Source organism: Diceros bicornis, chromosome 22 (assembly GCF_020826845.1).
Source record: "Diceros bicornis minor isolate mBicDic1 chromosome 22, mDicBic1.mat.cur, whole genome shotgun sequence".
In the NCBI taxonomy this organism is placed as follows: Eukaryota; Metazoa; Chordata; class Mammalia; order Perissodactyla; family Rhinocerotidae; genus Diceros; species Diceros bicornis.
Window position 1 is genome coordinate 18772025 of NC_080761.1, and position 27655 is coordinate 18799679.

At 40.0% G+C, this 27655-nt stretch overlaps 1 protein-coding gene and 1 pseudogene across 2 annotated transcripts in view; both read left to right on the forward strand.

The window, feature by feature from the left end:
- The first annotated feature begins 283 nt into the window (after positions 1-283).
- LOC131419767 (deoxyuridine 5'-triphosphate nucleotidohydrolase, mitochondrial-like) lies at positions 284-730 on the forward strand (annotated as a pseudogene).
- Positions 731-19539: 18809 nt separating this feature from the next.
- The window catches only part of CARNMT1 (carnosine N-methyltransferase 1), a 46581-nt gene continuing 38465 nt past the window's right edge, over positions 19540-27655 (forward strand). The window contains exons 1-2 of one of the 2 annotated variants that reach the window (XM_058565637.1): positions 19540-19887; positions 27188-27383. In XM_058565637.1, the coding sequence (XP_058421620.1) occupies positions 19646-19887; positions 27188-27383 (438 nt within the window). In that variant the 5' untranslated portion in view covers positions 19540-19645. The remainder of the gene's footprint in view (positions 19888-27187; positions 27384-27655) is intronic. The other variant, XM_058565636.1, reaches the window with a different exon arrangement.

Sequence of the window (27655 nt, forward strand, 5' to 3'; positions counted from 1 at the left end):
ATCTTCATGTCTTCTCTGTCTGGTCCGGTAATACTAATCACAGTGGGCAGCATATAAATCCCTTATTGGATTCTCTGATTAAACAATCATTTTCCTGAGTCTTGACATCCTTAGGAAGTAACTTAGCTTTATGAAAAATATATGCAAAAACTTGGTGTGTTTCCAGCTGCTGGCCTCATCCTGCACCCTCTTGTTCCCGCTGCTCCCGCCTCCCCTTGCGTTCTGCTCTGCCGTGCCCTGCTCTGAAGAGACACCTGCCATCTCCCCCAGCAAGCAGGTGCCTGCGGAGGAGGGCAGGATGAGGCTCCGCTATGCCAGGCTCTCGCAGCCACCACTGCTCTGAGCAGGAGGTCTGCAAGGGCCACAGGCTATGACCTGTACAGTGCCTATGATTATACAGTACCACCTATGGAGACAGCCCTTGTGAAAACCGACATTCAGATAGCTATTCCTTCTGAGTTTTATGGAAGAATAGCTCCACATTCTGGCTTGGCTGCAAAACACTTCATAGATGTAGGAGCTGGTGTCATAGATGAAGATTATAGAGGAAATGTTGGTGTTATACTGTTTAATTTTAGCAAAGAAAAGTTTAAAGTCAAAAAGGGCAGTCGAATTGCACAGCTCATTTGTGAACTGATTTTTTTTTTTTATTCCAGAAATAGACGAAGTTAAAGTTTTAGATGACACTGAAAGATATTCAGGAGGTTTTGGTTCCACTGGAAAGAATTAAAATTTATGCCAAGAAGAAAAAATGAGAAAATGTAGTTTTTTCTTAAAAGAAAGAGTTTTTGCTTTTAAAAAAAGAAAAATGCATGCAGTTATAAAAATAGCTATCACTTGTAGGGTGCTTACCACATACCAGGCACCATTCTAAGCTCCCTACATATGTTATCTCATTTGATATTCATTAAACTCTGTTAGAAGATTCTACTATTTTTCAGATGAAGAAAATGAGGCACAAAGAGGTTAAATAACTTGCCCAAGGCCACACAAGTAGTGGCAGAACCCAATTCAAATTTGACTTCTGAGTTCATTCTCTTAACCACTACACTCTACCGTGATAACAGGAATCGTTGACTATTCGATTGACAGGAGTGGAATGAGGGGGATAAGGGCTATGACTTCACTGAGGATATGACTGGCTGAGTGTTCTGGAGGCCAGGATATGTGGGGGATGTAAGACGAGAAATCCTCCAGACCTCTATTTTTATGTGGTCTTTACTGAAGTAGAGGTGGTCCAGGGCTCAAAAAAGGAGTCCCCTCCTATGACCACCCTGACAATACTGGATTGAGGATATATTGCCTAGCTGGTCCACAACTGCTAGAAATAGCAGATTTATTTGGTGGGAGAGTTGACGTCCATATTGGATAATTATAATTGCTTTTAGTAATAACAACATGGAGAAGTAATGTTTACTTCTTATAATTAGAAACCTTAACTCAATTCACTTATAGGCCTGTTGGTAACTTATAAGAGCAATTAGAAAGTTTGAGGCCTTTAGTAATAGAGATAATGTCTACTGCCTAAAAGTCATTTATTTCACTCAAACACATATAGGAACACAAAGTGCTTCCCATCTTTCAGGCCACCTATCCTACCACATCCATGAAAGTTAGGCTAACTGTAGGAATTATTACCCTACTTGAGAACACAGGAAAATGAGGTGCCAAGATATTATTTGGGACCACTCAAGTAGACTGCTTTGGAGCCAGACTTTTAACAAAGGTAGACATTCCTAGAGAATTGGACTTATTTCAGTATAAATTGTGAACTAGGTCTCTTTTCCAATCTAATATACTTTCCTCTGTCATCTTTTTTTCTTTCCAATAGGCTTGTAATGACGTGCTCACACACACACAGACACACAAACCATTCTTAGGATACAATACATCTGGGCCTGCAATTATAGGGTCCTCTGTGTTTTGGGGCATCCTACGCTCACAGGAGACAAAGATTAAGTCAAGGATGTAGCATGTGGAGAAAGCGGCAGCAATGATTGGTCATGCTGAAAAGTGAACCAGCCACGTGGAAATCATGGAGTTCTCATTCCAGCCCTGATGCTTGACCACGGGCATGTCATTTAACTTCTCTGAGCCCAAGGAAGCTAAGCCTCCCTCAAAGTTGAAATCATTAATATTGACCTCATGGTGTTTGGTTAGAAGGGTTAATAAATATAAAGCAGCCAGTCAAATGCCTGGCACCTGGTGAGTGTTCACTCTTATTAGCTCCATCTTTCAGTCCCACCCCTCTTGACTCCATCCTAAGATTGTTCTTAAGATCAAATAAGATTTATGAAATCAGCTGAGAAAGTCTAAAGGGCTCTGCAAACGTTAAAGATGTTAAACAATTATTAAGACAGATCTAATCCTATCACCATGGCTAGAAGTGAGTAACACATAACCTTTGGGGTTGGTTCTTAAAATTATTATTTTTTCCCTTTCAATCCTTCCCTTGATGCTCATTTTAATCATTTCACCCTATAAAAAAAATAAACAGGTATGGTGGAACATATGGTATATTTGCTCTAGGACCTAAAACTCTATATAAGAATGGTCCTCAGCCATTGCAACAATATGTCATTGAACCTATAAATACTATCCCCCTCCTCCGACTCAAAGACACCTTTTTTTGTGTGTGTGTGAGGAAGATCAGCCCTGAGCTAACATCCGTGCTAATCCTCCTCTTTTTGCTGAGGAAGACTGGCTCTGAGCTAACATCTATTGCCAATCCTCCTCCTTTTTTTTTTTCCCCAAAGCCCCAGTAGATAGTTGTATGTCATAGTTGCACATCCTTCTAGTTGCTGTACGTGAGATGTGGCCTCAGCATGGCCAGAGAAGCGGTGCATCGGTGCACACCCGGGATCTGAACCTGGGCCGTGAGTAGTGGAGCACCAGCACTTAACCGCTAAGCCACGGGGCCGGCCCTCAAAGACACCTTAATCCCAGCCGTAAAATTGTATCAAGCTGCTTCTGCCTTGCTCTCTTGGATTGCTCCATCTGAGGAAAACCAGCCACATACTGTGAGGATACTAGAGCAGCCCTGTGCAAAACTCCACGTGGCAAAATAGTAAGGCCTCCTGCCAACAGCCAGCACCAGCTTGCCAGTCCCCTAACTGAGCCACTTTGGAAATGGTCCTCCAACCCCAGTCAAGCCTTCAGCTGACCGAAGCCCAGCTGATACCTTGATTTTAACTTCATGAGAGACCCTGAGGCGGAACTATGAGCTAAGCCACTCCCCAAATCCTGATCCACAGAAACTGTACGAGGTAACTTGCTTTAAGCTGTTCAATTTTGGATATTTGGGTAATTTGTTATGCAGCATTAGATAACTAATACACAACTCACTCCAAATTGTTGGCTGAGGCTGATTCAATTTGCATTTCTGCCACTGCCAACCAAAGAAATTCTGAATAATACACCTGCTGTATCAGAATCATTTGGGATAGGTTCTGGGCATCTGTGTTTTTTAAAAGCTCTACAGATGATTCTATGTGCAGCCCAGTTAAAAACCTGTTTTGAGCCAGCCCTGATGGCCTACCGGTTAAAGTTTGGTGCACTCCACTTCAACGGCCCGAGTTCGCTTCCCCGATGTGCAACACCACCATTCATCTGTCAGTAGCCATGCTGTAGTGGCGGCTCACGTAGAAGAACCAGAAGAACTTACAACTATATGCAACTATGTACTGGGGCTTTAGGGGGGGGAAATGAAGAAAAAAAGGAGGAAGATTGGCAACAGATGTTAGCTCAGGGCAAATCTTCCCCTGCAAAAAAAAACACAAACAACAAAAAATCTATGTTTTATTGGGAAGTATAAATATTTAACATGTAATTATAACCCATTGGCTTCAAATCAGCTAAACTCCCTTCTTGCCTCTCTGATGCACTGTGCGAGTTAGGACCAGCTTTTAGGTCAATGGAAGCTCAGGTAGGCTTCTCCAACATTAGGAAAATCTGAGGGTTTTTTTTCCTCCCCTCTAACTCTAACATAGAAATGAGCAAGAAAGACTAATCTTCACTACTTTCCTCTTGGATTTCCATCTTGGCTTCACTGTTCTGGGTTAAAACCAAAGCGAGTTTATAAGAAACACTCCTGGCCAGAGAACAGTTTGCAACAACTACCATTACATTCTGTTGCCTTCCTTGCTCCTGACTCAGACATACAAACTCTTTCATGCAATATTCCAAAAATATTTATCAAGTACATATGAAAATTCCCTTTTACCCAGAGAAAATGAGGGCCATAATGAGACGCTGACGCTTCTTCCTAGTCTTCACTGATAGACATAGACCAAAGATGCTGCATTTCCAAACCTGAAATTTGAAAACAAGAGTAAATGAAGAGCTGAACACTTCTTTCTCCCCCTTTCTGTGTCTTTTTCACAAACATGCAAGCAGCCTCTATAGCAGCCACACACCAGCAAATTATTTTTTAAAAAATCTTGTTAGGGGATCTGAATTACAAAGATCTTGGCCACCAACTGATAATGGAGTCAACCTAATATCCTAGTAGTTATCCTCAATTCCTCTCTCTCCTCACTCCACTAGAGGAAACAGCCCCCAAATCCTTAGTTTTACTTAGAAATCTCATATTCAGACCTTCATCCCCATCCCTACAGCCAGAGCCTTTGTTCAGACTACCTTCATCCCCTGCCTAGTGTGTTACAACAACCTCTTATCTGGTGCCTTGACAACAACCTTCCTTTACTCCAGTTCACTGTGCACTTAGCTGCCAGAGTTATCTTTCCCAATTGTAAATTGTATCATGCCACTCCCTTGATTAAAAACATGCCATTGACATAGTGTACCCTCTAAAATGATACACCAGGAAGGGCACATCACTTCTCTGGTATTCTTGCAAAAAACGCACAGCCTCAATCTAATTATGAGATCAGATAAGCCCACTTGAGGGATGTTCTATGAAACAAATGATCAAGACTCTTCCCAAGTGTCAAGATCAAGAAAGAAAAAGGAAGACTGAAGAGCTGTCACAGACAGACACAGAAGACAAAGGAGACATAATGACTAAATGAAATGCCAGAACTTGGATTGGATTCTGGAACAATAGAAGGACACTAGTGGACAAACTGGTGAAATGCAAATAAATTCTGTAGTTAATCCTGCTCTACCAACTTCTTAGTTTTGATCATTGTACCAACATTACATTAGGTGTTAACATTAGAGGAAGCTGGGTGAAGAGAATATGAAAATTCTCTGCTCTACTCTTGCAACTTTTCTGAAGTCTAAAATTATTTCAAAGGTAGATGCAAAAGAGACCAGAAAAAAACCCCACAAATGCCATTGCATCAAATTCCAATGAACTATATAGGGTTATTGGAGAGGGAGAGAGGGATGGGGGCAGGGGGAAGAGAAAGAGAGAGACAGAGAGAGAATGCATGCCTGGCAGGTACCATGGGATGAGATGTGAATTTACAAGATCTCCCACCAGCACCCCAAATACACATATAGTATGAGCATTCCACAGTGCTAAATGTGGTTTGACTCTTTAGAAAATAAAACCCCTAAATGCAAGCCAGTTACTTCATCTGGTGCTCAACTGGAGAAACAGTGATCTGTTCCAACACTAGAGGAAAAATTGTGCTGATTTACCGAATGCGGTAGAGAATGCCTCCCAGTTTCCATCTGCCCCTTCTTCTTTAGCAATAAAAATCCTGGTTTTCAGGTTGGAACATTGTCACCTAGCTAAAAGAAATTTAAGAGTTTCTCTGTTTGCTTGGAAAAGAGTATAACGTGGTAATGAAAACCAGAGCTTTGATGTCCGTCATATAGAGCGGAATTATCTAGCTGTGTGAACTCAAGCAAGTTATTGTCTGTCTTGAGGCTTAGTCACCTTGTCTGTAAAATAGGGATAATGATAAACTTACTTTATAAAGTTGTAAATGAGAAACTTACTTTACAAAGTTATAAACTTACTTTATAAAGTTAATGATAAACTTACTTTATAAAGTTAAATTTTTAAGCCATGCAAATGCCATTTAACACAGTAATCTGCACAGGATATGTGCTCATTAAATATTAGCTCTTATTTAAAGACATGGAGAGAAAGTCTAAAATTTGTAGAAATGGAAGGTTAGTAAGAAGACATTAAAGTACAACTCTAATTGCATGCTCCATTAATCCAATAATCAATAGTTTTGAAATTGTGAGCTGGTACTTAGCTTTCTTTTTCCATTCTAGACTTTTACTCCCTTGAGAATTCTCACATTCTCTGTATTCTATCCAGCAAATCACTGAATCTCTCTAGTTTCCTAAAACTAAGAAGAATCCATCCTCTGTTCTAGCGACCAGAGAAGGGAAGCTGGAGAGGGAAGATGAATCTTTGCCTGAGTGCTAATGTCAGTCCTCTCCCTGTCAAGAGACAGCTTTATCTGTGGTACTTTTCATCTTTCTTCTTCCCTCTTCTCTTCCTTCTGCCTATATTTAATTGGTACCCCCATCAAAATGTCCTAAGTACTAAGATTAAATAGATATGCTTTTATTTTTTAAATAGCTGGAAGTTATAAACATGAGTTTCAGAATTCTAATTTATATGTATCTATACACCAGATCTTCTGCATCTATCATCCATTGATGGACAATTAGTTTGTTTCCATGTCTTGGCTATTGTGAATAATGCTGCAATGAACAGAGGAGTGCCGATCTCTCTTCAATACCCTGTTTTCATTTTCTTTGAAAAATTAAAAAAAAAGAATTTTAGCTGTATTAGGGGACCATTTAAAAGAAAAAGACAAAGAATATCTACAGTCTAAAAATATGCGTTTGCAACCTGCGGGTGAAAAACAAGGATGTTATTACTAATAAGTAGTGCTGGATTACATAAACTAAACATGAATTATGGTATCAGCAAATAAATTTCTAATGAGAAAAAAATTGTAAAAAATTCAATATTTATCATTGTAAAAAAACATCATGGTAGCATCATGTGACAAATCATGACTGTTGGACTTCTTATGCTTATTTTACCATTTAATATTTTTATTTGGAGTCATATATGACGGTGGAAGTGAGGTACCATAATCTTTCAGTACTTGGAACCTCTAGCATTCTTTATCCAGCCTAGTGATGGAAATCATAGGATGAGACTGCAGGCTTGTGGAATAGGGGCACTGGGAGGAGAAACCCACTCTCCTTACAAATTTCTATTAGTAATATCTTTGTAACTCTGGCTACAACCTTTGTCATCCCTTTTGATTCTTCTTTTTATTCATCTTCTATATTCAACTCTGTCTTTTCTTACTTTGAAAATATTATCTGGATTTATCTTAATCTCTTCCCTCCACTATTACTGTCTAGCATAAATTATTATGCCATCTCAGGATTATTTGAACAATCTGCTCATCTCGTCTTCCTGACAACAGTTTATCCCCTGACTGTTGTCTGATTAATCACTCTATAATACTACCTTCATCATATCATTCCACTGTTTCAGAATCTAAAATGAATCTCCATTGCTTAGCGACTCATCCAAGCTCTTTTGTCTGACTTTTAATGGTTCTAGTAATTTTATACCATCTGAATTATTGAAATCTGTTTTGCTCTATTTCTTCAGATGGATTATAATAAGATGGTCTTTGCCTTCCTCTCCACCTTGCTCATGCTGTTATTCTCCCACTACACCAAAGATTGTTGTACGTACTTTCCTGTCCAGAATCAATTTTACCTTTGGATAACATCACTCAGAATATCCTTTGGGAACCATCAGACCCTTACCTTCAGTCCATAGGTTTGGACTTCACAGCCAGCCTGGCTAATCAGAGAACCATAACTCCTTCGTCATAGCAATTGGTTCAACGAAGAGCGCATGACCCAATAGGGTCCAATGAGAGCTCTGGCCAGAAGCTCTGTTGAAACTTTTAGAAAAGAATAGTGCTCTTTTTTTTTTTTTTTTTTTTTTGGTGAGGAAGATTGGCAGTGAGGTAACATTTGTTGCCAATCTTCCTCTTTTTGCTTGAGGAAGATAGTCACTGAGCTAACATCTGTGGTAATCTTCCTCTATTTTTGCATGTGGGAAGCTGCCACAGCATGACTTGATGAGTGGTGTGTAGGTCTGCACCCGGGATCGGAACCTGTGAACCCCGGGCTGCCGAAGTGGAGTGTGCAAACCTAACTGCTACGCTGCAGGCCAGCCCCCAAGAATAGTCCTCTTGTAGCACTACTAGAAATAGCAACTGACAAATTCCTGATCATATACTTTGAGCTTCTGCATCTACTTCTGCCTGATCTTTTGGTTATAAGAAACAGTAAATTCTTTTTTTCCCTTTTGGCTTAAACCAATTTAAATTGGTTTGCAGAGTATTCCCACCTCTTTGCCTCTTCAAGTTAAATTCATCCTATGAGATCTAGCTCTCATGCCCCTTTCAAATTGTTCTTCCCTTTCCTTAACTCCCATTACACCTTACCTAACCCATACTGTTTTAACACTAAATCATATCAGTTGTTTAATATTTTCTAGTTTTGCTTCCCTACTGTACCATAAGCTTCTTGAAAGCTTGGACCATTAACTACATTTCTCTTGTGTTCACAACACTTAAGAATTTTTCACACTTAAGATGCAGATTGACTGATAAATTCTTAGGTAAGTTATTTTTCTTTAGGAAGTCAATGGTTAGAATCTCAAGAATAAATGAAACCTGGACAAATTGTTGCTAATCAGGGCCCGGCTATTTGGGTAATTCTTTTCCCAACTTCCTGATTTAAAAAGAAATATGGCAGGCCGGCCCTGTGGCTTGGTGGTTAAGTGCGCGAGCTGCGATGCTGGTGGCCCGGGTTCGGATCCTGGGTGCGCATCGAGGCACAGCTTCTCCATCCATCCTGAGGCCGAGTCCCACATACGGCAACTGGAGGGGTGTGCAGCTACGACATACAACTATCTACTGGGGCTTTGGGGGGAAAAAATAAAATAAATAAAAATTAAAAAAAAAAAAGAAATATGGCAGGAAAAAAGGAGAAATGATATCAGAGATGGTGGTATAAAGTCACACTTGGCATCACCTTCTGAAGATATCTGTTGGATCCTTTGGAGGGGCCCAATAACAGCTCCCTGTTTTGAAATATGGGTTTTATTTATTCATTTTTTAATGAATATTTTTTAATTTTGTTTTTATTTCTTTCTTTTTTTTTTTTTTTTTGGTGAGGAAGATCAGTCCTGAGCTAGCATCCGTGCTAATCCTCCTCTTTTTGCTGAGGAAGACCGGCTCTGAGCTAACATCTATTGCCAATCCTCTTCCTTTTTTTTTTCCCCCCCAAAGCCCCAGTAGGTAGCTGTACGTCATAGTTGCACATCCTTCTAGTTGCTGTATGTGGGATGGGGCCTCAGCATGGCGGGAGAAGCGGTGCGTCGGTATGCGCCCGGGATCCAAACCCGGGCCGCCAGCAGCAGAGCGCGCGCAATTAATGGCTAAGCCACTGGGCCGGCCCTGAAATATGGGTTTTATTATTATTCAGATATATTGAGGCCAAGATATTAGGAGAGAGCTGCCATTGAAAAGATAGTTTGTTACTCACAGTCTCTGAGAGGAGGAGGCACACCACACCATGCAGGGTCCCAAGAGGAAGTACCAGGGTCCTCGAGGAAGCAGAATGAGTGAGGGGAAAGCATGGACACAAGTCTTCATTATGGTTTCCACAGGAAAGACAAGGCAAGGCAGGGTAAGCAGGTTTAGGATTGGCTAGTTTGAATAATTTCAGCAGGCTCTGGGGTATAGGGGCTATCCTGAGTTGTCTGGTACCTGGCCCTGGGCTGATTAAGGCAGAATATTAGCTTGGTGTGTGAAAGTTTGATAAAGAAGGTAGTTGAGGGATATGGGTTCTGGATTGGTCAGTTTGCATATGAAAGCTGAAGGCGAGTTGTTTGCTGGCTCTAGGGATTAGCTAGCCCTAGCAGAGGCAGTCTCTCCTGAGCCAGTGAGGCCCTAGATGGCAGAGCATCAAGAATACAGAAAATAAGAAACTACAGTTAATACACTCCTCTCTTTCCCATGTGAATTCAGAACAATCTGAGCAATAAGACAAAGGAGAAGCAGATGACAGCAAAAATATCCCTTCTATTACTGAGAAAGCCTACCTTGAAGAATGTATCTTAACATGAGAGTGAAATCCGCCTCCTAACTCCATCCAGAATTAGTCAGACTTACACAGTCATAGGCAGCATTGGACCAGGACAACTTTTCCAACCGGGAAGGATTTTTTGGCATGAGTAACAGAAGAAATTGTGCTTACCGCAACAATTTTCCTCCCAAGAGGAAAATAATGAGGTCACGAGCTGAGTCGAGTGTGCCCAGTTTATTCTGCCCAAACGTATGGATCAGGTCAGACACTCCACCGTCCCCGGGCAGAGTGAGTAGAGCAGAGAAAGTCAAGGGGTATTGCTTGACTGACTTCCCGTTTCATGGATGGAAACATCACGAGTGGGAAAGAAACGCTACCTCCAGCCAAAATACATTGATTTTTCCAGAGATTTTAGGAAGATAGTGAAATTCTGGAAATTCCTTAGCTATGATTCTAGCTTCAAGTTTTACATTTTAAATCCAGAGTTTCAGCTAATGGATACTCAGAAGAATTGATTCAACCTCCTCACCCCTAGAGCTTCCTGGGTGGCTGCTGAGTCTGTAAAATTTAGGATGAACTTTAAGACTCTGGTGTGTGGGAAATATCCTGCTTATGGCTCTGGGTTGTGTACTGTCCTACCTACTTCCACTCTTTTTGATAGGACCAGGAAAAGGGTCAATAGGTCCAGACACTGGGGAACCATCATCTGGTAGATATATCAATAAAGAATGACCTAGAGATAATGTTTGAGGCCCACAGGGCCTTAAGGTGGTGTGGAAAAAAGGGAGAAGGATATTTATGGCAACATAAATGTTTATTCTTAACATTTATTCATCAATAACAAGGGTAGCAAATTACGTCCCACTGGCCAAATCCAGCCAATCACATTTCTTTTTTAATAAAATTTAATTGGAACACAGCCACACCTATTCCTCTACGTGTTCTGTGTGACTGCCTGCATGCTATAACAGCAGAGTTGAGTAGTTGTGATAGACTTTATGGCCTGCAAAGCCGAAAATATTTACTATTAGGTTGTCTACAAAAGTTTGCCAACCCTTGCTCTATCCATGTTCATTGGATGCTTGTAGATTGCCTACACTGTGTCAGACACAGTGCTAGGAACAGGGACAGTCTGTGCCTTAAACGAGCTCACATTCTGCTGGGGAACCAGATATTTTAACAACTAATTACAAAGCGGTGTGAGAAACTCAGTAACAGAGAGCTCTGAGGTTGTAGAGGAAGGAGTGACTCTTTGTGGGGTGATAAGGTGAGGGGGGTAGTAGGGGAGTCAAGACACATGACTAGAAAGATTGCCTGTGGCCCACTGGGAAGGATGTTATGTTATGTTAAAGAACCTAGACTTTATCCAATAGGAGGTGGAGCATCACTGAGGGATTTGAATCAGAAGAGCAACATAACCAATTCACTTTTGAAAAAGAAAATTATTTATTGAAAAAAGAATCATCTGAAGTCTTTCCTATATCTGATGCACTGGGGGGAGTCTGGAGGCTGGCAGATAAGTTAGGAAGTGTTGCAATAGACCAGATTTTTGACCTAGGCCAAACCCTGCCCGCAAATAATTGTTATGTAAGCATATTTATTAGCAAGTAAAATACATATCAGGATTTCATTTGGCATAGAGCATAGTGTACAAAAGTAAACTGAAGCCAAACATTAATTATATACACATATTTAGTTAGATATGCTTGTAGTGTGGGTATATATTAAATCAGAGATGATTTGTTCCTTAAAGAGGATTTTTGTCCCTTCTACTTTATTCTTTTCTGTTTAAACATGAAGAAGAAGTTATTATCAGTTGCCTTCCTAGCAGCAAACCCCCCCATCCCCACCACACCGTTCACCTTCTTGATAAGAGATAAAAAGAGGTATGATTGGTTTAGGTATCAGGTATCATGTGTTTCAGGATTATGAAGATGATATTAATTAGTCTAAGCCTGGCAAGGTAATTCTATATCCTTTGCCTATGATTACTTTAGAAATGGGAGTGTGCTGCACTATGGGAAGTCTGCTGGGAAGCTTCCAAGAAAAGCGTCCCTTCTGAAGAAAGGAGACAGATATAGGAGGAAACAGACTTTCTTCTTTGCTGGATTTGTTGTATCTGAGTGTGATGCCCCTGGAACTACAGCAACCATCTTGTGATTGTGAAGGATTAAGCTAACATGCGGAAAAGAGCAGAGCTGAAGGATGGAAAGGACAGGGTTGATGATGTGGATAACTCAACCTGGAGCTGTTATGCCTTGGAACTTCATGCTATTTAAGATAGTAAATGTCCTTATTATTTAAGCTAGTTTCAATCGAGTGTTCTGTTCATATTGCTAAGAGCATCCTACCTAACATAGGCCCTCAGAGAGAAAGAGGTTTTAATCTATCAGTAAAAGGATTCGTACTTGAATGTTCTGTGTTGTTTCTAAAGTTTCAAACTTTAATGTGCCTATGAGTCACCTGGGGATCTTGTTTAAATGCAGATTAAGATTCAGTAGGTGAGGCCTGAGATATTTCATTTCTAACAAACTCTCAGGAGATGTCAATGATGTTGGTAGCAAATATAGCACTTTTGAGTGGCAAATTTAGACAATAGGTATATATATACATATATATATATTTTTTTTTTTTATAATTTTATTTATTTTTCCCCCAAAGCCCCAGTGGATAGCTGTATATCATATCTGCACATCCTTCTAGTTGCTGTATGTGGGACGCGGCCTCAACATGGCCGGAGTAGCGGTGCGTTGGTGTGCGCCCGGGATCCAAACCAGGGCTGCCAGTAGCGGAGCACGCGCACTTAACCGCTAAGCTACGGGGCTGGCCCTAGACAATAGGTATAGATCATTAAAGGCTGGATAAAGGAGAGACCTCCCAGAGACTGATGAGAGTTTTAAAGGGAGAGCCAGGAGTCATGATGAGACGTAATTCCAATAGAATAGCCCAATATTATGCCTTATTAATAATTTCAGAAAAGGAACAGATGGTGAAACCAGGATAAGATCTTAGAGACGGGCTCTGCAGAGATGAGGGAAGCAGAAAGTGTCTTTCTTACTTGTATGAGGTCCCCAGACAAAGCACAAATCCAAGGTTCTGGCAGAGCCTTCAGATGACTTTAATAGGCCGTTTGCCCTGAAAATACCATGGTACTCCCATCTTCACCACTATAGGTAATTTAAACAAATAAACAAACAAAAATAGTCTGCAAAATAAGTATAAGGAAGTCCAAACAAGTTTTGATTTTTTCCCCATGATTACTTCTTTGATGCTTTTTTGGGAAGTAATAGATATATAACTCTTCCCAAAAGCTTTCTGGGTGCATTTGCTTGGCTTGTATCCTAAACATGCATGCATATGCCTATGGATTGCCTTGGCCCTGGATTTTCAAATGAGGAAGCACGGAATACTGTCAGTTCAATGTATCCTTTTAACTTGAAATGTTCCCCAATAACAAGAAAAAATGAGTAAAAGCTCATGGGTTGGAAAGAAATCTTTGTAGGGACTACTTTAGTGCTCTTGGGAAAAAATAGTGATTCCTAGAAGTAGAAAATCAATGATTTATTTTGTAAACTATGTTAGCACTTATAATTTACACAAAAATCAATTTTACTTAATTTTTAATTAAAAAATCAGCAATAAGGCCGGCCCCGTGGCTTAGTGGTTAAGTGCGCTTGCTCCGCTACTGGCGGCCAGGGTTTGGATCCCAGGCGCACACCAACACACCGCTTCTCCGGTGGTGCTGAGGCCATGTCCCACCTACGGCAACTAGAAGGATGTGTGGCTATGACATACAACTATCTGCTGGGACTTTGGGGGAAAAACAAATAAATAAATAAAATTATTAAAAAAAAAATCAGCAATAGTAATAGAATTTTCATCCCAAGTTTGAGAATAACTATTGAGAGCATTAAAACAATGTGTATACAAAATTGCAACTGGATACTGGCTCCTGTGATTAAGAATATAAAGATTCACTAAGCGTACAAAGAGACCATTTTACAGGAGTCATATCTCTAGTTCCATAGTGGAGAGTGTGTTCGTTTTGTTTTGTTTTTTGCTGAGGAAGATTCACCCTGAGCTAACATCTGTGCCAGTCTTCCTCTATTTTCTATGTGGGTCACCGCCACAGCACGGCCGCTGACGAGTGGTGTAGGTCTGCACCCAGGAACCAAACCCAGGCCACCAGAGTGGAGCACACTGAACTTAACCACTAGGCCATGGAGCAAGCCCCTGTGCTCATTTTTTTAAGACCAAATTATGGTGTCCTTAGCCTAGATGCAGCTATTAGAACAAAGTACAAAGGCAAAACTAGCTAGTTCTAAGTCAAAGACAGTACTTGGAAAGAGCAGAATTAATGGAGGTATTCCAAGAATAAAAATCATAAATCCTAGACTGATGATGATTATAAGGGAAGCCTGGTATTGAGCCAAAGAAGCCACTAGCTGCTTTCTCGTTTTTTCTTGAAGTCCTTAGATCAATAGCAGTTTGAGTCTCTGTTGACATAAAAACAAGATATTTGACATAAAGAGTAAGAAATAGTTTACCTCCATAAACATATTCCTTGGGCAATCTAGTCTCTCAGTTTTGGTCAGCAAAATACATATCTTTTCTCGCCCATGTGGAATTTAAATCACTGTAAATAACAATCATTTGCAAATTAATAAGGTTTCCAAAACTAAAAGGACTTCATGAAACTTATTTAAGGATAAGTTAAGATCAACTTCAGTAGAGGCAGTAGATCCAGTGGTTAATAGTTTCTTGGGCTTATAGACATGCTTTCAAATTTGGATTTTACCATTTAATAGCTGTATGACTTGAGTAGCTTCAAACAGAATCATAGTGATAAAAGAACATCCTTTAGCAGATTCGCTATTGAGAAGAAATCCGAAATTAAGCAAATTGAGTCCGAAGGCCTGAGAATGCGGAGGCTGATGGTATAAGTCCTGGGCTGAGTCTGAAAGTCTGAGAACCAGGAGCACCGCTGTCTCAGCTCAAGCAAACTTACCCTTTTTCTGCTTCTTTGCTCATTTTAGGCTCTCAATGAACTAGATGATGCCCACCCACAATGTGAGGACAATTTTTTTTTTCTCAGTCTACTGGTTCAAATGCTAATTTCTTCTGGAGACATCCCACAGACACACCCAGAAATAATGTTTTACCAGTTGTCTGGGCATCCTTTAGCACAGTTAAGTTGACACATAAAATTAACCATCACAGGAATGCAATGTCAGGTAGTGCTAAGTGCTCTGAAGAAAAACAAAAATGGTTAAAGGAGCTGGAGTGTACGTGAAAAAAATAAAATGCTTCTAATAAAAAATAAAGTGTGATATGTTTGTCTAAGGGATACCTCATGGTATGAAAATGAACAAACTACACTTTATACAACAACATGGAAAAAACTTTAAAACATAATGTGGAGTAAAAGAAGCAAGACATGGTACCACGAGAAAACAATCAGCCAAACCCAAAATATGGGATATTCTGCAGGTCAAATGATTGAGGAATAAAAGAAAGGAGTAGTCATAATGTTCTGATTTTTTAAAACTAACTATAAAGAGACATCTTTGAGGCAACTGGGGAAATTTGAATAAGAACTGCATATTAGATGATAAGATTTATTATTAATTTTGTTGACAGATATAATAATGATGGCTATCTTTAAAAAATTCCTTTTAGACATGCATAGTAAAGTGTGTATGGGAAAAATAATATAATGTCTGAGAATTGCTTTAAAATACCCCTACAAAAATTCATGAACAAACAATCAACAAGGTGAGGTTAGATAAAACAAGATTAGTAAATAATTGTTGATAATTGTTGAAATTGGGTGAAGAGTTATAATAACATAAGAGATTTCTTATGTTATTGTCTCTATTTTTATATAACTTTGAAAATCTCCATAATTCAAATGTTTTAAATGAGAAAAGTATTTAATTTACTTAGAAACTTGTTTTGGGCTTAAATGTAAAAATGTATCCATAAGAATAAAGTAGAAGTTACAAGTTTATGTGTCATTATACTTTTTATTTTGAGATAATTGTAGATTCATATGCAGTTGTAAGAAATAATTCAGACAGATCTCATATACCCTTCACCCCAATGTCAATATCTTGCATAACTATAGTATAATATCACAATCAGGAAGTTGACATTGATACAATCAACTGATCTTATTCAGATTTCACCAGTTTGATAGGTATTCATTTATGTGTGTATGGCGTGTATATTAATTTCTATGCAATTTCATCACATGCATAGATCTGTGTCACCACCACCATAGTCAAGATACAGAATAGTTCTATCACAAGTTTCCCTTGTGCCACCCTTTTATAGCCGCAGTCTACCCTTCCTCACTACCACCCTCAACCTGGGGCAACCGATAATCTGTTCTCCATCTCTATAATTTTGGCATTTCAAGACAAAATACGTAAGTGGAATCATACAGTATGTAATCCTTTGATATTGGTTTCTTCCCCCCCGCTCAGCATAATTCCCTTGAGATTCATCTAAATTATGGAGTCTATCAATAGTTCATTCATTTTTTATTGCTGAGTAGTATTCCCTTGTATGAATGGCCACAGTTTAACTATTCATTTGCTGAAGGACATTTGGGTTGTTTCCAGTTTTGGGCTTTGACAAATAAAGCTGCCATGAACTTTCATGTACAGGTTTTTGTGTGAACACATGTTTTCATTTCTCTGGGATAAATGTCCAAAAGTGCAATTGTTGGGTTGTATGGTATGCACATGTTCAGTTTCATAAGAAACTGTTATACTCTTTTCCTCAGTGGCTGTACCATTTCACATTCCCATCAGCAATGATGAATGTATGAATGTGTAGCTTTAACTGCTTAACTCACAGTTCTTCAGAATAACTAAAAAAAGAATTATGGTGTTTTGTGGTTACTAATTTCTGGAGATTAACTGACTTCCGTCTGATGAAAACATTCCAAAACTTTCAGCCCAATGGCTCCATGACTTGGGAAGATTTCTATAGGAGAAACTCATTGCAAAGAAGTTAGGTTAAGGAAGCGTTAAAAGTGTTTTAAAACAAGGCCAAAAACTTATTCTAAAGACATCTGAAAGGAGGAGAGAAAACATTTATTGGGCTGATATATCAGGCATTTGTCATTCTTTATCTCATTTATTCCTCCTCATGACCCTGTAAAAAAGTAATATTATATCCATTTTAGAAATAATACAATCGAGGCCTCAAGTAACTTTTCAAACAGGTCACAGTTACTAACTGGTAAAGCAAGAATGAGACGCCCATGTTTCCACCAGCTTCTAGCTGCCTTTAGGGCAGTACAAGAAACATAGGAGGCCATCAACACATTTGTTGAAAAGAATGAATGAATAAATGAACTTCAGCTCTGCTATTTATGTGTCCCTGGGCAAGAAAATTAATTTCTCTGAGTCTGTTTCTTCATTTGTTAAAGGAAGATAATAATAACACCTCCTTCAGAGAGTTGAATTAAGGAACAAAGAAGGGAAAACAATAGGGAAAAACAATTTGAAAAATGTAAAATGTTAAACAGATGTTAGACAGAATAATATTTTTTTGTGTGTGAGGAGATCAGCCCTGAGTTAACATCCTCCTCTTTTAGCTGAGGAAGACTGGCCCTGGGCTAACATTCATGCCCATCTTCCTCCACTTTATATGGGACGCCGCCACAGCATGGCTTGCCAAGTGGTGCATCAGTGTACGCCCGGATCGGAACAGGCGAACCCCGGGCCACGGCAGCGGAGCGCACGCACTTAACTGCTTGCGCCACTGGGCCGGCCCCCAGAATAATATTTTAAAAGTACAGTCAGTGTCATAATCAAATACTGATAAAATAAAGACATAAGACCTGGGTAGGTGGGCGCAGTGCCAGTAATTTACTGTGTGGCCCTATGATGATCACTTAATATGTCCGCTCCTCCAGTTTCTTCATGTACAAAATCACAATTGAGTTTAAAGCTGAGCACCTTAATGACACAGACCCTAAGATTCTCAACAAATTATGAAACAGAACCAAGAAAGCCTCTATTCAAATTAATTTGAAAATGTTTATTATACTTCCCAAGATGTTCACAAGTATGTAGCTGATTATCATTATCCACAGCATTCTGGCCTTTATCAATTAGGTCATTTGGACCTATATCAATACATATCACAAATTATGACATGTATAACTTGCGTATGTGTATATGAAAATAGTATTGGTAACAATTAATAATATGAGAATTTATACATAATTTCCAAGCACCAGTCTCTAAGAAAAATAGGCACTGGATAGAAAAATCTGGAAGAATAGAAAAAGAATCAGTATATTGTCTGGGGAGGGGATATGGGTGGCTAGGGACAGGGATAAAGAAACTCCACATTTGTAACCCTCTGCACTTTCCTTTTGAATTCTGAACTATGTATGACTTCATTACTATTCAAAAATAGACTGACATTTTATAAAAATTTTGTATAAAAATATAACATTAACATGGAACCACCACAGTATATTTTTAGCATTGTCTTTATTTCACTTAAATCGTGAAAGTATGAAGGCACTTTATTTGCAATATATCTTTTTAACAGAAATTGTGGTCCCTATGCATGTTTAACTCTTTTAAATAAAACACTCTTTCCCTTTATTTTGTGAGACTGATTTAATTGAATGGAATGAGTTATTTCCTAAGAATTACATTAAATGCAGGTAGGGCAGCCGTTTTAGCCCCGGGCCCAGAGAGAAATGAGGCAAAAGGTGAACGCAGGTGAAGAAGAGAAAGAGGTTAAGCCCGGCATCGCTAAGGGCCACGGTTAGATGCTAGTGGATGTCCCTGCGCCAATGCTGGGGCATTAAGACTCCTGTGCGCTTCGAGGGTCCTCCCCAGCACGGGTACTGGATAGAGTTACATCCCTGCATTTTCCTCATCTGCTGCCATCAGGGCAGGATTGGGACTTTGGCAGGCTCCTAAACACTGGAAAGATGATGGTGTCTCTCTCCCCGTATGTAATTAAAAATAGAAGTTTATTTAGGAAATAAAACTTAATTAGGATGAATGCAACACCTTCCTTCTAGACTTTCTGAAATAAAAATTCCCAATAAATTCATCAAAGCTGAACTTTTTTTCTGCCTTTCCCTCCTTTTCTAATACTTTAGCCTTACTCCAACTGCCTGCTCCAGAATCCAGCCCTCGCAGGCTGTGGAACCCCACCCACCTGGCTGCTCTCAGGTACCAGCCCCACCCCACCCCACCAGGAATCTCCTCCTTCGTTCCTCCCACCTGGCCATTAGCTCCGCCCACTGGGCGCATCGTCGTGACGTCAGCGCGCCGTCGCCGACGCCCGGCAGCAAATGAACGCAGGCGGCCGCGGTCCTCCGTCGTACCTTGGCATGCGCATGCGCACTCGTTCCGGGCGCTCTGAAGACCTGGCGGAGCCCGGCGCGGAGGGAGGCCTGAGGGTGGCGGGGGCGGAGCGCGCTGCGAGCTGGGGGCATGTCCGCGGCGGGCGCCGTCTAGAGGGAGGCCGAGCAGCCGCCACCACGCTTTCAGTCGCGGCGAGACGCAAGCGAGCCAGGCCGAGGGCCGCGGCGGCGATGCAGCGACGGCGGCGCCCTCCGCCGCCCGCCTCTCGGCTGCCCGAGGGCTGCGGAGGCGGCGGCGGCGGCCGCAGTGGCGGCGGCGGGAGCGAGGAGGTGGAAGTGCAGTTCTCCGCCGGGCGTTTGGGCTCCGCCGCGGCGGTTGCGGCGGCGGCGGCCGCGCGCAGCACCGAGGAGGAGGAGGAGAGGCTCGAGCGCGAGCACTTCTGGAAGATCATTAATGCCTTCCGCTACTACGGGTAAGGAGCCCGGGGCGGACCCCGGCCTAGCCCGTGGGGGCGCCCGCTGGTTGCGGCGGACCCGCCGGGACGATGGCGCCAGCCGCGCTCGCTCTCCGGCCGCCACGCCTCCGGCGCCCGGACCGGGCCGCCTGAGCTGACCTCGGGGCCCCGAGTCACCTTAGCGCCCCCCTGCCCGGGCCCTGCACGCTCGCGTGTCTGCCGCGCCGTCTGCTGCTCAGCCTCCTGTCTTCTAACCTGAGGATCAGATTAGCTCTCTTGCCTTCCACCCCTCGTTAAAGGTTTGGCTTTGAGGCCGGTGGGGTTTACTGGAGAAGTGCTATAACAATTTCAGGTAGAAGATGATGGTGGTAAAATCGTCCAGGGCACGGCGTGGTGTGTATGGGTTGTCTCCAAACTGAACACACGGAGAGCCCAAGTTCACCTACACGTGGGATGCTGTAGGACGTTTTTTCCCAAACTGTTGCCACTTCTTGTGAGAGCAGCTTAAGATTTCCACCCCACCCCCCACCCGCCTTGGCGCTGTGAACGTACAGGCACATTTGTGGTGAGCGAGTGAATGATCCCGTTCAATTTCTTTAACTGGTGGGTGAAATTAAGGTCAGAGGTGGGCCGGATGTACTAAAATTTGCTTATTATTAAGGAGGGAAATGAGAGAAGATGCAGTAAGAGTTGCCTTTATGATCTTTTATTTTCAAATATGTATCGAATTCTCACTGTGGGCTGGGCACGGTGGTAGGACTTTTAAACTTCTTGATTTCCACTTTTCATCTTTTTAGATAGATGTTAAAATAGCTTAGTCGCAAAATTATAATTTCAAGATCTGAAAGGGACTGAAATCAACTAGATTTTCGGGTTAAAGATGGCACTTTTATTCGTCTAAGACATGAGTCCGCCGACGGCTGTGTTCTGAGTCTGCCATTGGAAATCAGACAGACAGGACCTCCTACGCAAGTTAAAACTGTTCCCTTAGATGGGCTCCTGCTGTGCTTTGTGCAGACTTTTTTATGTTGCTTGACTGTGACCTCCTCAGGGACAGGGACTGAATCTTATTTACTTTTTCGTCGCCAGCCTTTGGCGTATGTTGTTGAAGCTCTGTTTTTAACAAATAAGACAAATAGTAGCAAAGAAATACGTTTGTCATTGCTAAATAAGTAGCAAAGAAATACATTTGTCATTCCTCAATAGTCTATTTGTGACTAATGGGTAAATTAGTTTGTTACTATTCTGAATTTAGAAACTTGGTTAGTAAAAGCTTCAAGTTATTTAGAAATGACATGAATTTTTGAAGTTCGAAGATCTTGATGAAATAGTTTACTCATTAAACCCAGGCCTGGGAACTGTGGACTGCATTACTTATGGAGCCCAAAAGGGAATTCGTAGTATTCGTAGTATTTAGTATCAACAGAGGGAGGAAGGCAGACAATAAGAGAATTGAATTTGATGCAAGTTTTGTGCCTGGAAGAACCAGGCGGGCAAGGAAAGTAGCTGACATTAGATAGCTAAGAGTGGTAGGTGCAGAAAAGTCGGGTACATTTTACTATAGAAAAATCTAGAAATAATATTGGAAAATGTCTTGGGAATATAGTGGACCCAATTAGTTAAAATGTGTTTGTACTCAGTTCTAATATGTTAGGACTAATTTAGAATTGATATTTGTGATTAGGTATTAGATGGGCCTTTTTTTCGGGGGTGGAGGTGGGGGGTAGCAGGGGAACTTTTACCTGGAACTGGGACCCAAGTGTGGCAATATAGAAAAGAGTGCTTGTGTGAGCCTTCTAGTGGATGTGATACCGTTTCCTATACTCTCATCCCTCTTCTTTACCAGTTAATGTGGGGTTGAGGAAAATTTCATTTTTTTAAAACAACCCTTTTTATTTGCATGGACTCTCTTGATGAAACACTTCAAATTCCTAAACTGAAAATAGTATGCAATAAAAAATATGCTTTTAAAATATCAGTTAAAGGACTGAGAGTGTGGAAAGCATTGTGTAGCAGAAAACACACTGGAATTGTTACATTCCAACATTTTGTGGTTTTCTAGATCTGCACTATCTCATACTGTAGCCACTAATAACATCTGGCTAAATTTAAGCTTAAATTAATTAAAATTTAATAAAATTTACAATTCATTTCCTCAGTCTCACTAACTACATTTCAAGTGCTCACTGGCCACATGTGGCTAGTGTCTGCTGGATTGGATAGTGCAGGTGTAAACCTTTCCGTCTTGCAGTAAGTTCTGATGGACAGTCCTATTCTAGACTTTCAGCGGGTACTTCCAAACTTTAGAGAGTTTGGTTTTACTGCTAAATGTCTTTTAAGATTAAGATTATAGGAGATTAAGATTAAAGGTCATAGAGCAAGAAATGTCCTTTGATTGATGTTTTCTCTTTCCAATGGCTTCCAATTTTGTACTTCCTACAGATTTTGCTTAGATGATGTATTCTGACTAAGGTAAAAATGATTATAGCCTTGTACTGAATAACAAAAACCGTTTGCCTTAAAATACCCCTCTTGTTGAATGAAGATACCTAGTCACATAGAAAATACTACAGTTGAAAAATCAAAGGTCTTGTCAGAAACATCCTACTTTTAGAAATAGTGGTTAGATGAGATGTTTAAAATTGAGATGTAGAGTCTATTTTTACAGGTGAGGGGATAGGCATATAAAGAGGTGAGCAACTTGCTCAGGGTTACACAACCAAATTGTGGTAGATTCTGGCCTGAAATTCAAAATTGTTCACTAAAATTTTACCCTTATTAGTAAGTAAATTACTAGTGTTAGTAAGTAGTGATAATAGTAAGAAAATTTTAACTTTGGGTATGTAATAGATATTTAAAATGGGATTGGACAGACGTTCCTTCTGAAAAGATATGCTTTTCTGTTTGCAATTCTAGAGTAGTTCAACAGGTGCAGAGGAATGGGCCTATGACCTTGGACCCTGGCTCAGACCCAGCATTGGATTGACCCTGATGAAAGGTGACTAAGTCAGAGTTGGGGTCACTGCCAACCCTTGAGGAAATATGACTGCTGACTCTACTGTATTCTCCCCTTAGCCAGCAGAGGATGTGGCCACTTGATGCTGGCTGACTTCTGAACCAAGGAGAGTCTGAAGGTTGTAAAACATTCCTTTAAAGCGGGGTTGGCAAACTTTCTTTAAAGGGCCAGGCAATAACTATTTTAAGCTCTGGGGGCTAGGTGGTCTCTGTTACAACTATTCAACTCTGCCCTTGTGTGGAAGCAACCATAGGCAATGTGTGAACAAATGGGCATGGCTATGTTCTAGTAAAACTTTCTACAAAACGGACTGAGTAGCCAGTGGGCCGTAGTTTGCTCACCCCTGTCTTAAAGCACATTGATAGCATAAGCATTTCTAGAATAATGAAGTTAGCCCCAATTTTAATAGTGTAGTAAAGATTGGACTCTTTTCTCAACTTTGATAAGACCTCACTTATTTCAGAAGAGTCCCTGTGGACATATGTTGTGGACAGCTTTGCACACCATTAAGTAACCAAGGGTTAAAGGATATGCTGCATCTTATCTTGCTTTTTGTAGTGCCATCACTTGTGTATCAGGAATTGACAGCAAGTATGTGGGGGCCTCTTCTGACCAATCCATAACGTATCTCAACTCCCCTGCCGTCATGGAAATAAGTAGTCTCCGTGGAGAACCAAAAGTGGCACTTCGGGAGCCTAGCAACATTTATCAGTTGCTTTTTACATATTCTGAAATATGGAGTTAGATAGTCACAAAGATGAGACTTGTGTTTTAGAAGAATTCATCTGATTGGAGTGGCAGGGGGAGTTAGGTTAGGACAGCATTCCTAGGTAGCAGGCCTCTCAGTAATCTTTGGGAGACATAATGAGGGCCTGGGGTAAAGAGGAGGAATAATTTGCAGCTAGTTTTATGAAGTAAAATCAAAAGGATCTCAGGCTTATTGATTGTGTGGGCTATGAGAAGAGGCATTTTGGGATGACTCGTTAGTTTCTGACTTGAATGGATATATAGTGTATCATTCATCAATATCAGCCATAGAGGAAGAAGTGCAAGTTTTTTTGGTGGGATGTGTGGTAAGTGCAGCTGAATGTGTTGAGTTTTGAGGTGTGGTGAGAGGGAGGTTGTGGGGCATCCAGTGCCCAAGAATACTAGAAATGAAGTACTATGAGACTATTTGACCTTTTGACAGTGAATTATAAACTGTTGGAACTCTTCGGTTTGCCTAACATATTATGGCGGCTTTAAATAGTTCCTTTAGTGTCATTCTCTACTGCTAGGAATGTAAATTGATACAATCTTTCTGAAAATCGGTTTGTATCAAGAGCCTTAAAAATACTTATCCTTTCTGACCTGGTAATTCTTTTGGGAATTCGTGGTAAATTTTTTTCGCTAAAATTTAGACAGATTTTGAACACAAAAAGTTCATCATATAGACAAGTGAAAGTATCTAGATGCCCAGTCTAGTTTGGGAAATAGCTAAGTAAATTTTGGTTCCATAAGATGGATGATGAAGAGTCATTATAGTCATTTGTCATATAGTCATTTGAGAACTTTTTTCTGACCTGGGGAAATTCTTCTAATAAGGATGAAGAATTACAAGTGCTTCTAAAACTTGAATGTGCATGTGAATCGTTTGGAGATCTTGGTAAAACCAAGGCAGATGACATTTCAGTAGTCTTGGGTAGGGCCTGGGATTCTCCCTTCCTAAGCACTTGCAAGTCATCTGCTGTTATGTGAACCACGTTTTGACTAGAAAGGCGCTAGGTCACTTTGTCATAAACAACAAGAACAAAACAAAGAGAAATATGCCAAAGTTAGAAGTGGTTGCCTCTAGAAGAGAGATTTTTAGTAGCTCTTTTCCCCTGAGTACTTTTACTTTTCTGCATTTTTCATATTCTCATTGTAAACATATTAATTGTATAAATTAGATATACCTGCTATCTTTGAGTGCTTGCTGTGTTTTCAGGCATGGGGATCAGTGTTTTGTGTGCATTTTGTTACATTTTTCAGTGAAACTCCATTGGGTAGGCAGAGGAGTATAATGATACCTACCTCATTGGGTTTTATGGAGATTTTTCAGAGTAATCCATGTTAAGTGACTTGGTTTAGTGCCTGGTATTTATTAAATCTCAACAAATGATCACTTCTGTAATCATCATCATCATTGTTGTTGTTATGTATTACCTAGTTTTTGTATGAGATGGTTGGGGCACAGAGAAAGGAAGTAACTTGCCAAGGGTCATGGAGCAAATAGGTGGCGTAACCTGGATTTCAATCCAGATCTGTTTGACTCCAGAGCTCACTATTACAGTATCTCCAGGGTGAAAAAAGCAAAAATCAATGCAGCCTCTGCCAATTGATCTTTTCGCATTACCCCAGTCCCCCCAGAGGATCATCGCACATAAGCTTCGAAAAACATGGCCAGATTTTTGCTTAAGTTTTGTCAAGAGCTTCTTCAGAACTTCTTTAAATATTACTGTTCAGAAATTAGACAGTGATTTGGCGTAAGAAGGTAAAAATGAGAGAATTATTTGGATGAATAGAGATTCAGGCAACCAAATGAAGAGGAGTGTTTTTCATTTTCGTTTAATATTGAATAAGTGCCAAAGAACATTTAGAAGACACATATACATTTATTTGTTTGTGTACGTAAAATGTAAAGAATGATACAGTGAACACCCATGAACCTAGCACCTAGTTTAAAAAAAGAACATTATCCTATCCCTTTCCCCTCAAAGAATATCACTTTCCTGAATTTTCATTTCCTTGCTTTCCTTGTAGTTTTTACATATGTTCAGTCCCTACAATATATTATTTTTACATAAGGTGGAATTGTGCATTACGTATTTTTCTGCAACTTGCTTTTTCTTTTCATTTTTTTTTTTTTTATGAGGAAGATCAGCCCTGAGCTAACATCCATGCTAATCCTCCTCTTTTTGCTGAGGAAGACCGGCTCTGAGCTAACATCTATTGCCAATCCTCCTCCTTTTTTTTTTCCCCCAAAGCCCCAGTAGATAGTTGTATGTCATAGTTGTACATCCTTCTAGTTGCTGTATGTGGGACGCAGCCTTCAGCATGGCCGGAGAAGCGGTGCGTCGGTGCGCGCCTGGGATCCGAACCTGGGCTGCCAGTAACGGAGCGTGCGCACTTAACCACTAAGCCATGGGGCCGGCCCCTGCAGCTTGCCTTTTCAACAAATATTTATGTTCCTGGGTTTTATCCATGTTATTATGTGTAGTTGTAATTTATTAATTTAACTGCATTCCATCGTATGGCTGTACTGTACTTTTGTCATTCAGTCTACTGCTGATGGACCTTTGGGTTGTTTCCAGATTTTTTGTTTATTTCTAACAGTGCTGTGATGAAGATTGTTCACGTTTCCTGGTGCCCATTTGCAAGAGTTGCTTGAGTATGTGTCCAGGAGTATAATTGCTAGGTTGTAGGGAGTGTGCATATTAAGCTTTACTAGGTAATGCTAAATTATTTACCAAAATGCTGATTTACTAATTTATGCACTCACCATCAATCAGTATATAAATATTCTAATTACTCTACATTTTTACCAACATTTCATATAGACAGGCTTTTAAATTTTACCCATTTGATTGATGTAAAATGGTGTTTCACTGAGTGTAATGTTTAACTTTTAAAAATGATGTTTTCAGATTTTGTAAATAGGTAGTCCCCAAAATGACTTTTAGAGTTATCTGGAAGCTTTTGGATGCAAAATGTGAAGGTGGTTGTATAAAACACTATAGAATTTCAATTTTTTATTTGTTTACTACTTTTGTAGTACATAAGATCTTTAATGGTATTTTAAAAAATTCATCTTGGTTGGCTCTTACTTAATTTCAAGGCACATTTTGTGTATATTCTAAAGTAATTTCAGAGCAGCATTCTGCTATTTGATGGAGAAATCTAAAGAATTCAGCTGGTTTTGCTGAAAATTTTAAGTTTGGAAATTGAAATCATAAAAATAAACTTATTGTACGTTAATCCTCTTTATGTTTCTGTTAATGCTCTTTATGTTTCCTTTTTTTCCCTCTTCTAATTGGTGCAGATGTTTACTTTTACTAGTTATAAAGTATTTGTCTTTTGTTTGGTTGCTTAGAGAATTTGTCATAAAGTGAAAACAAAAACAACTTTCTAAGTTGATGTCCTTTAAGAAACCAAAAGATTGTAAATGACAGGACAGTATTCAACATTATAAGGGAATAATTGTACAAAAAGACAACCTTAAAATAAGATTGTCGTCTGGTGAGAATTCTTTTGCCAATTTAAAAAACACCTTTTATGTTTTAGCACCAGTATGCATGAGCGAGTGAACCGGACAGAAAGACAATTTCGATCACTTCCAGCTAATCAGCAGAAACTACTTCCTCAGTTTCTTCTTCACTTGGACAAGATCCGGAAATGCATTGATCATAATCAAGAAATACTACTGACCATTGTGAATGATTGCATACATATGTTTGAAAATAAAGAATATGGAGAAGATGTATGTGAAAGTTTGTTCTATTTGTTTTTATTTTAGGGTTTAACCTCTATGTTTTGAGGTCTTTATCTTTCTGGATTTCATTTTTGTAGTTTTGCACAGGTCATTTGCTCTACTCAGAGAATGCTTTCACTTATATGTTCAGTCATTTGAGTAGGCTTAATAGAACAGCATTCCAGAAACTGGATTTTGTCACTGGTTTTTTTCCTTTCCTAAAAATACTGAGATAATTGTTGGCATTTTGATATGCTTTTCATGTAGTGTTCCTACTGTTC